The sequence below is a fragment of the Elaeis guineensis genome, chromosome 14, assembly GCF_000442705.2.
Source record: "Elaeis guineensis isolate ETL-2024a chromosome 14, EG11, whole genome shotgun sequence".
NCBI classification, from domain to species: Eukaryota; Viridiplantae; Streptophyta; class Magnoliopsida; order Arecales; family Arecaceae; genus Elaeis; species Elaeis guineensis.
In genome coordinates this window covers 66,332,295-66,345,415 of record NC_026006.2, presented here as the reverse complement: position 1 = coordinate 66,345,415, position 13,121 = coordinate 66,332,295, and the positions used below count along the sequence as shown (strand labels likewise).

The window sequence follows — 13,121 nt, the reverse complement described above, 5'->3', positions numbered from 1 at the left end:
CCATAATTTAAAAATTTATCAAATATTAATTATTTATAATATTTATTTTATTTTTTATAAAATAAATATGAAGTTTATTATTTTTTTTATCATTTTTTTTTAATTTTTTATATCAAATGTGATAACGCTTGACGGGCAGGCGGCAAATTTTGGGTCAACAGCAGGTGAACTCGAAGTCTCGAACCCGGATGCTGACGAGAGGGAAAAAGAAACTCTCGTCTCTAAAACCTCCGAAATTAACCTCTCGCTCTTTCCATGGAGCTCCAGATACCCAAGGGCACGGAACCCCAGAAAAATGCCCGTAACAAACCGCTGGAGACGCCTCCTCCTGCTCCGGCGGCGGCGGCGGCCTCCTCCAACAAGCCCCCTCCTCCTCCTGCCACGGCGCGCCTCCAAGACCCTACTCCTCCCCATACCTCGACTTCCCTCGCGGAGCAGCACGCCGACCGTGGGAACGCCGGGGAGCAGCGCAAGGAGGGAGAATGGGGAGGGGCAGAGCAAAAGGGGCCCAAGCCCCAGGCCTCCGAGACCACCTCGGTGGGGCCCTCCTCGGCGACGGCAATTGCTGCGGCGGCCGGCGCTGCCACCGATCTCCAGAAGAAGCGCCGCCGAGCGGAACGCTTCGGGATGCCCGTGCTGCTGACTGAGGAGGAGAAGCGCAACTCTCGAGCCAAGCGGTAGGTTCTTGATGCAGTAGAATTGAAGTCAAGACATATTTTTTTAGTTCTTTTTCCCTATCTTTGATATGTTTTTCGTTGATATGCGAGAATTCTAGGGTTTGCTCTGTTCTTTAATCTCATCCTCATCCTTCTCATTGGATGAACGGAAACCCCCTTCAAAAGCATGGCAATATTTCCTGTATTATGTGCGGCTTATCTGATCTCTTGAGTCTCTTTTTTCTGGGAATCAGGATAGTTGGACATCGAATGCATATCAAGAATTCTAGGAAACATCATGTGCTGCTTGGATGCTACGTCTTGTCTGCTAAGGAAAGGGGGACGTTTGATGCTGCATTATTGCCGTAAGATGAGGAAATGTTCGGTTTTATAGCTCAATGGGTGTAGGATAAACCAATTATCCATCAAATTTACAAATATGTGTGGTTTAGGGGACGTTGGCAATTTAAGTGTGGATCAGAAGGCTTTGGTCTTGATATGATCCATCTCAGTTTGCAGCCTTGAGCTGTTGAGCATATTAAGAATTGGATATAGGTGTCTTGATTAAAGATTATAATGCAGCTGGATTTAAAGGAGCTACAAATGCATAAAGAAAACTCTTGGAGGTGATATGCGCATTTCTCATAGGTCTTTGGTCTGGGAAATTCAATTTGCAGACCATTGGATTCGTCCAATCTCAAGTTGTAGTAACCAATAATTCTGCTTTGTGGTAAGTCTTCTGTAAGCTTTCCACCTAAGAGAATGGGGGCGGTGTTGTTTTAGTAGGCTAGGTGAAGATACACATATGTAAAGAAAAATATTAATCTCTCATCTGAAAGATATGTATCAAGGAAATGAGGGTTTTTTTTGCTACTGAGAGATGAAATGTCCTGATAATCATGCTTGGCAAGCAGAAACCTTGAAATTGCTTGAATTAAGAAGTGATCTTAATCATATCAGCATGTCAGGCTGTTTGGCTGGTAGGGAAAGGTGACAACATGTGCTAGAGTGTTTAAAGAGCCGTAGGATGATGAATCTTATAATTGAAACACCTATCGGGGTTCGATGATTCAGCCAAAGAATAACTTTTTGATTTATGGTAAGAAGATAGATACCTAATTCAATGGCTATACATCTTTAGGCAAAAGTTAGCAAAATTTTTGGGTGATTATGCTTTGTGCTTAGGATTTTTGGAGGTCATTGACATTATCGGTGATATCGTCAGGTAGAAATTTGGATGTTGTTGAATATTTATGTTGAGGGCAAACCTGCCATCTGGGGGATGATTATTTCTAAGGAAATCATAAATGACCATGTTGGACGTAAATGAATGAGCTGTCTGTGAACTATGACTGTCAAATATGTTCTCCTCCCCCTCTAAATGTTGATTGTCTTTGTTTGAATCTGGTTGTTGAATTCTCCATTTAAAGGTTGTTTTTTTTTTTTTTTCTTTTTTCCAAATTTAAGCAAGTTTTCCTTCACAACTCATGACATAAAAGGCCCTAGACCAGAAAATCAGTTATGTTTAAATTATTAGATGCTAGGTCATAATGATTTGGCTTTCAGTGTTGATATATGCAGCTGAATTTGGATGGTTTTATTTCGTGAGCATGAAGTCAATGTTACCAAAAAAAAGAAAAAAGAAAAAAGAAAGTTAATGTGCCTAAAAGCTAATTATACTACATTTTATTCAATGATTGAGATCAATGTATGTAGTTGTTGATTTTCCTACGTAATAAGTGAAACTTGGGGTTTGTATGGCTGGAAAAAGGGACTTGTACCTGAGTATGGATTAAGATAAATGATAAGTAATCTCATGGTAATTGAACTATCTTGGCCTTAATATCTTTTTGTGGTGGCTAGCTGCTACCAATGACTGCTGTGATAGTCATATATAAGTATTTTATGTACTACTCGATGACTATTGCTTAGTTTGTATAGGTATTGTACTATGATATTTATCTTTTGGTACTATCCAGTAATTGTTGTTGTAGTAAGTGATAAGCAATCTTAATCTTTGTGTGCTCTGTGCATTTGCTTCTGTTGATTGGTATTTTAGTTGAAATTAATTTTCAATGGGTTTGGACAAAATCTGAATTCAACAGTAGTTACCTCAGCCTGGAGTGGGTGTGGGAGTGGGTTCATGGTAGTTTTCTGTAAGATTGAGATGTGGGTGCAGCACCTAGATAAATGTTTGCTGCCACTGAGGTTCAATATAGGCAGAAACTGTCATTGCATTATAACAAATCATTGTAAAAGCTCTTTTTGGAGGATAGATGTAGATCAAAGTTCAAACATCAATATTGTTGACTGTATTAGCTAGAATATGATCGGTGATGATAAGGATAGTCCAGAGAAGGCCTGTCATGCTTTAGCAAGGAAATCTAACTGCAGTGACCTCTATATATTTCTATGGTTTAGCAAGGCAGCTCGATCTGCTAGGAATGTGTATCGTGTTTGCCAATTAGAAGCCAGAGGTTCAAGGCAGTGAGAGGAGGTATACAGTATGGCTAGACACTAGAATCTGTTTTTGCCACACAAGTTGTGGATTGCTGTGCATGAAAAGAGAGAGTGCCATCTTGGTTGAGCTTTACTTGCCTGAATTGTGGTTATGATTCAATGAGTTTCAATTGGGAATTTTAATGCTTGGCTTCAAGTGTTAATATGGATCAATTGAGGAGGGGGATGGGTAGGGGACAAAGAACATAAGAGGAAGATGAATAGGTATGGGAAAATAAATGGACGAATTGTATCACCTGCATGCAGCTATATTCTGGCCAGCTAGGCTCCAAGAACAATTCTGTTATATCGACAACAGGCTGACATAAGGAGAGGAGAGTGTGAAAATGGAGAAGTTTTTTATTTATCAATAATCTAGGTTTTGATTGCTGGCATTGGATTTTTGCTTCAGCCGGGAAGGATTCAAGCACTGCCTAGGAAAAGCAGAGAGGAGAAAAGATGAGTGCAACTCCACACCTCTATCAACAGGAAGAAACAGCTTTGGTTAGGATTTATTGGGTTACCAATGTCTCAGAATAAAAATTATTTATTTCACATGCTTAGTTAGCATAACCAGCACCAATGGTAAGGATATTTGTAGATATTGGTGTCATAACTCAATAACAAGAAGAGTTGGGGGATTTTGAATTTCTGGGGTTTGGAGGTGTTATATGCAAATCTTCTTATTCTCTTTCACCAACTTTTGATGTTATATGCAAAGTCAAAAGCTGCATAAACAGTTTTAATACAGAAACACTTCACTTTCTAAATACAGCAGCACATGAAACTAAGGAGGGGAGCTTGTGAATGAACTTCAATGACATGAGAAGAATCACTTTTTAAGTGGCAATAGCAGGATGTAGATGGTAATGGTGGTATTTGAGGTGTGTCTTGAAGGGAAAGGTGCTATAAGGAAAGTGGGGAATGTGATGGTATACCGACTTTGCTTTATGCTATCGGGGATGGGATCTTAATCATCTGGGGTTTAGCATGTGCATCAAGAATTCTTGGGGTTGTCATGTGAGTACTTGGAACTGTTTAAGGTGTTGAAAAAAAGTAACCACTGAAGAATTTGCTTGATTCATTTTCCAGCATAGTGGTTTGGGTCATTTGTTGGAGGCTCACAGGATTATAACTAAAAGAAAGTGCTCCAACATTTTTGTTTCAGAGTCTTGCTAGTTTTGAAATGTTTCAGCATGAGATTTTATTGTAGATTAAGCAGGTGTTTGAGCAATAGAAAGCTACTAGTTGAATAGTGATACCAGTTCACCAGCTGGCTTCCCTAGTTAGCCCCTGCATCTTATGACTAAAGATGCAGCCAAGCCTTTCACCAGTTTTAGTTAAAAACTTAAAATGGTGTTCTCGTTTCAGAGAACTGTCATCAGTGCAAAGGTTGTTACTTCTAGAAGTTTCTTGTAGATTTTAAGGCTGTGTTTGGAAGCGAAATCAGAGGGAGTAAAAGTCATTTATCCTAGCTATTCCACCTTTTTCCAGCCAAATACTTATTGGGGAACCACTTTTCAGAAGGGAAAAATGGGTATAAACCACTTTTCAGAAGGGCAAAATTGGTATTTCAGAAAAAAATGGTAAACAACTTTTTGCCTTCTAAACCTGTTTATTCTGTTCAACCAAGGAATAAAGTAATCCATAATGTAGGATGGAATAATTTATTCTGGAGTAAAGAGGAGTAAGGTAATCGATTTACTCTGCATTAACTCATTCTGCTTCCAGACTAGCCCAAGCATCTTTCAAGAATAGGTTGCTATTTGCACAATGACATCAGTTCTTCGGCTTATTCTCTATTGGTTTCTGCATCTTGTGACCGAACATGCAGCTCCTCAGATTTTGTTTTGTGGAGGATTTCCTTCAGCAATAGTTCAAAACAAACCTTCTATTTTCCTTTTATTGTCCGAATGTTGGTGTTGCTGGTGAGACTTCTGATTTTGTGTCTCATGCAAGTCTGGTTTCTTGTACCATGTTTGACTGCCATACGTATTTCACATAATAATCAACAAAATCTTAATGTTGAAGGTGAGCATCTTAGTTATTCCAACTATATCATCGACTCATTGGTAGCATCATCTAACCTAATCTAGGCCTAACATTGCATATATTCCATATGGTTGTGATTATAATGGAAGGCGTTGACATTGATTCTGTGCTGTGAACCTATGCCTCTGACAGCTAGAGTTCAATTCAAGTTGTCCACATGTGGTTATCAATGGAACAAAAGCATTTCATCAGTTGTCCTGCTTAGTGACTCAGAAACCAAATCTCTGTAGTGCATTCGTTATTGATTCACCATGAGTGTGGAAGAGGGAGAAGGGGGCCACCGTCAACTGCAACATTTCTAGGTTACTCCTGGTTTTTAACTAGTATATAGTTATTTAAAAGTTTTTGCTAGTTCATCTAGTGAATGACACTTCCGTGCTTCTGTTCACTTTTTATGTTTTAGACCTTGCTGTAAATAATTGATGTCTTGTACTTCTTCATGTATCATCCTTTAGATATCTTTGTGGTGCTTATGCTTCTTTTGGCTTATTCATCAAGCTCTAAATAATTTCTGATTCAATGCCAAATTCTAAATCATCCCACCACCCCCTACCCTCCCCTACCTTTTTTTTAACCTTGTATTGTTATTGTTTTGAGTGAGACCATATTATTGGCAGGTTTGGAACTGGCTCTACTTTGCATGGAATACAGAATGCAGGACAAGTGGAAGAGCAGAAAAGAAAAGCCCGAGCAGAGAGGTACCATCTTACCCGTTCTTACTGCAGTATCCAGCATGTTTAAGTGCATACTTATGCTTATTCTCAGATCTTTGGTAGCATTCTAGGTTTGCTTTGAGGCCTCCTTTTTGTAATGTTATTTCTCAGATTTGGGCTTAAAGCACACTCCCCAGTTGATGAGGAAGCAAAGAAGAAGGCTCGGTTAGAGAGATTTGCTCCAAACTCCAAGACTGCGACTGCAGAAGAAGAAAAAAGAAACACGGGCAATCAGGTGACTGACCATTTTATCTTTTTGCATTCATCTTCTCGTTTTATGATGATGTAACAAATTGAACTGCCATATTGATTCTTTTCCGTATTTTATTTTCAGATTTTCACAAACATCCGGCACCTCTCAAGCCAATGGCAGGGCCAACTCTGAACTGGTAGGTATTTATCATTCAGGATTATTGAGGAGATGCAACAATAGTCTTGTTTGGGTTATGACCCTCTTTTTCACCTTCTTTTCCTGTTGTGATTGAAACCAGAAGATGGCTTCTGTAGCTAACACCAGATGAGAGGCCAGAGGAACAAGGGCTCTTTGTGGTAGAAGACAAAGTGGCACCCCCACCACACCTACACAGATTCATAGTTACAATATCACCTTTACTTTCTTATTCCATCCTTTTTAATCATATGAATTTCTTGCTTGGCAGGCTGTTATGTATTTTGTACGCTTTATTGCCTTCCTATGCTTCGGATTGCTGCTTTTGCATGGCGTAGTATATAGAGGTACCATTGCAGAAAGTGTAAAACATGGCTTGTGACAAATGGAGATTTTATCCCCTGCTGCTGTTGCGAGTGTATTAATGGTTCTTAGGATCATAAAGCACTGCTGGTCAACGTGGCTGCACATTTGTTCTTAAACTATAATTGCAGAGAAGGCTGTTTTAACATATCTCTTATTCCGGTGAAGCATTGAATTAATATGTCTTGATCTGGTGGACAATTCTAATCTCATTTTGGCTTCTGGTGGATGGCTGTCTGATGATGGCTCTTTAGGCATGTTTTACAGGATCTGTTCTGAACCAATGGGCTTGTAACAATTGATGCTCTTGTGCCCTCATGAATCATCATCTAATAGATAATTTGTTGCATGCTCCCTTTGAAAATGGGATCCAGCAACACTCGAATTCTGTTGATTTGGTTATTTGTCTAAAAGAGAATTTGTCAGGTTGTTTGCTGAGGCAGTTAATGTATGTCATGATGTTGTAAGATGGTCAACAAGGGATCCTTGAAGCATGAAGCCCGTGAGAGAGGGATGTCGAACCGGAAAATTCATTCTCCAAAATTCTCTTTAATGAGATCGTTTCAGGTGGAATTGAAACCTTTAACTGCCAAGGAATGAAACCAACCCGAGCCAGACTGCGTTGCGAGAAGCAACTTTGAAATGCCTAAATGGCTGTTGATAGAACGGCGTTGGACACCAAAATCTAAAACCAGTATCAGACTTCCTGACATTGAAAAAATGCTAGCCATACGATGCAAGGCACATTTTTAATCATTGATGATGCAACGTGAGACGCTTGTAAAAATTACATTTGGTTGGGCTGCCAAGATGGATGAGCAACGCCTATGATGGCCTTTAACTGTATCTTAACACTTTTCTGCGTGGTTTCACCGTGCTCAAAGCAGTCACTGCAGGTAACAATAAAAAGTTGATAAATATCAAATAGGGATCGACACTCAACACGTGCGGGGGAGGGTTCCAGACTCCAGGTTCCAATCCAGAAGGTTGCATTTCGACCATATTTCTCAGGAAAAAAAAAAAAAAAAAACGGAAGAGAAGGAAGCCAACAATATTAAGCTCAAAAGAGCTAAAGTTATAAATACCTAAACAAGCTTACTTTGGTTACTTGTTCCTGAGAGTGGGTTACAAAGCAGAACGATTTAGAAGACAATGCATGTAGCTGGTGTTACTTTGGCTTATCTCAAAATTGGGAACTTCTTTACCAAGTTCTTGCAGAAATTACATTGCACCAGAAGAGACTAAGTAAAGAATAATTAAAAAAGTCTGTCAATGATGTGTTGTAGTCTTTACCCTCAAATAGCACCAAGTTACGTGCTTTAAAATGAAACTCATCAAAACAACTGCATCCAGATTCTTGGTCTCACCTCCAAACTAACATTTCTCATGAATATTGGAAGCTAAACACAGCCATACTGCAAAATCAAAGAGCAACATGAGATGGGTCACCAGTCATGATTTCCTGCAGCTGCACTCTTAAAGTACAAGGACAATTGTTAATAGCATGAAATGCATTTATTAACCAGTTAACCCTTGATACCTGCATCAAGAGACCACTATTTTCAGTCGGAGTTTGTAAGAATTGAACCCCGACCTCCTACCATAAAGTCCAAGCAAATTTGTGACTGCTAACTGTATCTATTTCCACTTCAAAAATGTGAATTTTCACGCAGACTTAAGTGTAGTAATTTTTCTTCCTATAATGCTTAAATTCTCATCTTAATCACCAGCTGTCTTTGGTATAGCTTGAAGAAAGAATATCTGCTTCCAAGCTAGTAGATATAAGAAAATATTCGGCTTCATATATGGAGATAGATTTCAGAAGAGGCATCAAGAACCTCATGATTGCAGGATATGCTTAAACTGGATTCCCACCTCCTCTTAGGGAAACTACAGGGCCATGATAGAAGTTCTTACTTATCAGAGTATGGTCCAGAAATATAACTATTACAGTGATATCATCATGAAAATGTCTTCTGATCCCACGATCAATCTTTTTCAGGTCTGAGTATCTCATTTCTCTCTTTTTTGCAGCCTCTTTCATAGCAGCTTTTACAAGTTTCCTTGCGATTCCCTGCATGGTTATGGATCTTTCAGCGATATCTTGTCGGACAATAATTAATCTAATGAAAAAAAGCAGAATATCAAGCATGAAATTTGTAACATCCGAAAAATATATGCTGAATGTAAAAAACATGTTAGCGCTTCCCAACTATTAATTAAATTCTTTAGTAGCAATGAATTAAAAGTGCTACAAGGATCAGCTTCGCTACGAAGTACTATAAACTTTGTAAGAAAACCAAACCCTCGCACCTAGTATCTGTCTAATGACTAACAAACAGTCTTATAATTAAAACACCTCTGTATCTCTTTGTTCAACATCTATAAATCTACCTAATCAATTAAATAAATTTCATATTAACAAGAGAGAAAATATAAGCAGATAATGCCTTCTTAAGTTTCAAGACCTGGCAGTGGGGCACATATGTTGTTGGGATATTTCTTAAATAACTACTCATCCTATATGAGCACTTCAAGCAATGGCCTGATAAAGGGAAATGCCTTATGTACAGGAACCATAAAGGTATAACACAAATGAGTGAATTGAGAACACAAAAGACATCTTACACTATGAGGTGAGTTGTGAACAATTTCAACAGCTTCTTGATTACTCAAGTGCTCCCATAAACCATCTGATGCAAATATTAAAAACTGATCTTCTGGACAGAGTTTATGTGTCACAATTGTTGGCTCAGCACTGAGGATTGATTTACAGAAGGGCTCAGGCAACCGGAACCTTGATAGCAGAGGCTCACGGTTGAACTCTGCATCTTTCAGATAAGCATCCCCAATAGATTTTGAAACCTGCAGAAAATGATTTAGAAGGAAAATAAATAATTAAAACATATTTGCAGTGTAACATACTCTATGCACCAATCTTTTTTTGGGGTGTTGAATAAAGGTAACAGATGGAAGAAACTGCAAACAACATAAATCAGAATATTTTTAGTAGACCATGTTGCACGTTAAACACAGAATACAGTCAGGATGTGAATGCCCCGCTCTGTTCTACCACAAACTGCTAAAAATTTTCGACGAAGGTCTGGAAATGGAAAACTTTCAACAATTATAACATTTGAATTTAAAATATATAGGGTTAAAAGTGGTAAGAAGATCTAGAGTAATCATATAAGATTTGTAGGCACATCAAAAAGGTGTGGGGATCACTCAAGTGAAAGCTACTTTGTTCTACAGCAGGAAGCTCAGAGATGGTTGGGGCCATCATCTTCATTCAACAGTTGATGGAACAATTTCGATACAAAAGAGAACCCATCTGCGGATAAGTTTTATCTACTAGGATGATAAATTACTGAGAGAGGTATACTAGGAATTTAGGGAGAAAGATGTTTATATATGTTAAACTGAAATTGTTAGAGACATGAATGATCAGGCAGCAGCAAGTGTTTGGAGTACTTGCAAAGAGACAAGTATTTCCCTGTCACAGTGGGCTTACACCAAGTTCCATATGATATCTTCTGTTTCAGGCATCCTAACTATTGTATATCAAAATTATTGATGTGGATCTTCAATTTAGATGGCCCGTATTTGATTTTGCACAGATAATATTCAGACTAGAATCTTCACATGATGGCTATACCAATGGCAGTATCAGAGTGGTATTGGGATATGCCACAGCTAGTATCGCATCAATGTAAACAAAAAATAATTGGAGCAAGGCCATCTAGCTCTCCTATAAATCCCAAAACTAGATTAGGAAAGAATTAATGGAGAATCAAGATTGTTTGTACAATATTTTATGTATAACAGGGCGAAAAAGGACAACTATTATGATTTAATTTGAGTCAGAGGATTCCAGCAATACCAGCATCTGGTTTCTATTTATATGTCTACCATATGTGCAGTCCCATGCATACATTCTTTTGCATATTCCTGTTTTCTTATTCTCAATATATTTTTCATGAATCATCTGAAATGATAGTCACATAACACCCATTGGATTTTATATTAAATTAAAGTACATTCCTATGTCGTTGTGGAAATAATTTTACTTTCTTAAATAAATAAGTTTACCTTATTTTACCTTGTTTATCAGGAAAAGCGCTTATGATATAATAAAATAAGAGGCTTAGCTCTTCTCTTTTCTGTGCTGTGGAGGTCTTTTTTCCTTTCCTTCCTTCTTTTTTCTTCTAATACTAGTCATGACAGCATTTACTGTTTAGATAATACAAGAATATGATAAGCATGTGTGACTGACTGGGTAGTATACCAGATACAGTCTGCTAGATCTGTCCTGCGTCATACCTTTTTTGTGTGTAAAAAAATAAGATTAACAAGGATAGAGCAACAGAAAGGCATGAACCTATTGCAGTATAGTGATAACCTGCACAATTAGCCAAAAAGAATTACCTGTATAAGGCCCTTCACACGCCAGACATTATGCTTTAAAACCACAATCTGTGAATCATCTGGATGCATTGAATGCAATTCCTCCCTGATAGATTCAAAGCTCGCATTGTGCTCTGTTGACAGCTGCACAGCTTTCACCTCTCTAATATCACTCTCCAATCTCGCTAACACTGCTCGAGAATCTCCAAGATTCGCCATATAAAGCATCCCACCACATATAACACCGATCAAACAGCACGAACCAACGGATGCAAGCTGGGGCTTAGTGAGCCATTGCTTTCTTACAAGAGAGATAAAGCCTTCTTCTGTAGCAGAAAATGCTTTTTGTATTACATCCACCGACATGCCTTGCTGTTCCGAAGCATACTCTGCACAGCATAAGCTCTATAGTTATGAAAAGCACTTGCTAGAAAAAGAGTACCATTCAGATCACAGTAATATATATAATCAAAGGAATCTGAAAAGGAATTGAAGTCGAACCAATCGTGAGACCAGATATGCGCAATGATCCACAACTAAAGTATTACGAAAATCAATGCAGTATCCCACGTAAGAATGAAAACATAATTAAAAGATAATTGCGTAAAAAATAACAGAAAGGTTTGGCCATCATGAATATACGCAAACATAACAAATTCAAATATCTACAAAATCACATTTTTCACAGGAATTCTGCGAATTTGTGACAGATATCTAAACTCTGACCACTCTGACAAGCTAGACCATGAAAAAAAAAGATCCGAATCCTTATTTTTCTGGTAGCAAATTCCTCCATAGATCTTTGTAATTCCTATATCCTTGTAGAAGAAACTTGTCAAAATGATATCCAACGTAAAATACATGACAGCCGTAGAAGAGGTTTATCGAATTATAGGGAAGAAAATGGCATACTTTTCAGGTTCCAAAATAGATTATTGGTGATGTATTTCGAGGCTTCGGGTCCGCCGTGCCCGTCATAGACCCCTACGAACGTCCCGTGCGGCGGGCTCGAGTCGTGCAAGCTCAGCGGCCCCGACTCGATCTGACTGCCGTCCTCCAGCAAGTTATTGGCCTGCACCACCGCCATGGAGAACTCCCCACCGGCGTGGCGGCCGAGGTCCTTGTACCAGAGGAGCCCATCGGCGCGGCCGCCACCGAACCGGCCGGAGCTGTCGTCGCCTCGGCTCTCCTGCGACAGCTTCCAACAAGGGCTAACAATCTTCATCAGCGCAAACGATCTGACCATCCCCTCATCCAAACCACCCGGCGATCGCATCCCCCGCCACCAGGCCGAATCCGCGTTCCAACTTTCTCTTCGTCTCCGACCCAATCTCCGATGGAGCGACGAAATCTATCGGATCCGGGAGGGTTTCAGAAGGTAGGGGGAGGAAGGAGAGAGAGGGAGAGAGATGGGTTCGCGAAGGAAAGGAGGTTATTATTTCCTTCTGCTCTCGCTCTCTCTCTCTCGTCTCTTTTAATCTCCGTGAGAGATGGTTTCTTTGTCTTGAACTTTGATGGAAAGCGAGTGTAGGAATAACTAAATTTTGTTTTTACTTTTCTTTTGGTTTCTTTTAATTTTTTTAATTTTTATTCTTTTTCAAAAAGAGGTGGTTTTGTGGGGTGGTTGGTTTGGTCTGAAAAGAACGCGGGCCGTTTGACCGAAGGTGGCGAGGTAGGCGACCAACAGCCCACTTTTTTGGCCTAGTTTTTCTCTCCTCTCCTTGTTCCCGGCTTTGCTCCTCAAGGATAGGGGCGGCTATTAGGACTTGGTGATACGCCCACGCGGTTATACGAGAGGGCCCTACTTATCTGGCCTAGTATGACTTGACTTGTCTCATAACTTTTCAGGTTGTGGGCCACACTAAATCTAGCGCAGCCGCGTAAGTGGACCAACTACGGTCTAACATTTGTTCCATTAGCTTAATTTCTATGAGTGTGATGGGCAATCACATGGTTACAACATGTCCTTTTAGGTATTGGAATGGAATAATCCTTTTTTATAATATTTTTTATCGTTTCATAGGTATTTCCCGAAGAACCTTG

At 39.3% G+C, this 13,121-nt stretch overlaps 2 protein-coding genes across 8 annotated transcripts; one reads left to right on the top strand and one right to left on the bottom strand.

The window, feature by feature from the left end:
* The first annotated feature begins 200 nt into the window (after nt 1–200).
* Nucleotides 201–6,819, top strand: LOC105057025 (uncharacterized). 6 transcript variants are annotated; one of them, XR_002166080.3, is made up of 6 exons: nt 201–677; nt 5,825–5,905; nt 6,032–6,155; nt 6,255–6,309; nt 6,415–6,469; nt 6,580–6,819. XR_002166080.3 is itself a non-coding variant. In XM_019854930.3 (5 exons), exons 1-4 carry the CDS (start codon nt 256–258, stop codon nt 6,303–6,305), a joined length of 678 nt encoding a protein of 225 aa, XP_019710489.1. In that variant the 5' UTR covers nt 201–255; the 3' UTR covers nt 6,306–6,309; nt 6,415–6,819. The 6 variants fall into 6 exon arrangements, 2 of the variants coding, with proteins under 2 accessions (XP_019710489.1, XP_010937759.2); XR_002166079.3 differs by having other exon boundaries at nt 6,415–6,481; XR_002166078.3 differs by having other exon boundaries at nt 203–677; nt 6,412–6,469.
* An 884-nt stretch (nt 6,820–7,703) lies between these two features.
* On the bottom strand, nt 7,704–12,536 carry LOC105057026 (probable protein phosphatase 2C 38). 2 transcript variants are annotated; one of them, XR_833921.4, is made up of 5 exons: nt 11,991–12,536; nt 11,100–11,467; nt 9,300–9,536; nt 8,212–8,745; nt 7,704–8,086 (listed from the first exon to the last, which is right to left on the bottom strand). XR_833921.4 is itself a non-coding variant. In XM_010939458.4 (4 exons), the coding sequence occupies exons 1-4, from the start codon at nt 12,352–12,354 to the stop codon at nt 8,530–8,532; spliced, it is 1,185 nt and encodes a 394-aa protein (XP_010937760.2). In that variant the 5' UTR covers nt 12,355–12,536; the 3' UTR covers nt 7,704–8,529. The 2 variants fall into 2 exon arrangements, 1 of the variants encoding a protein (XP_010937760.2); XM_010939458.4 differs by having other exon boundaries at nt 7,704–8,745.
* Between the last annotated feature and the right edge of the window lie 585 nt (nt 12,537–13,121).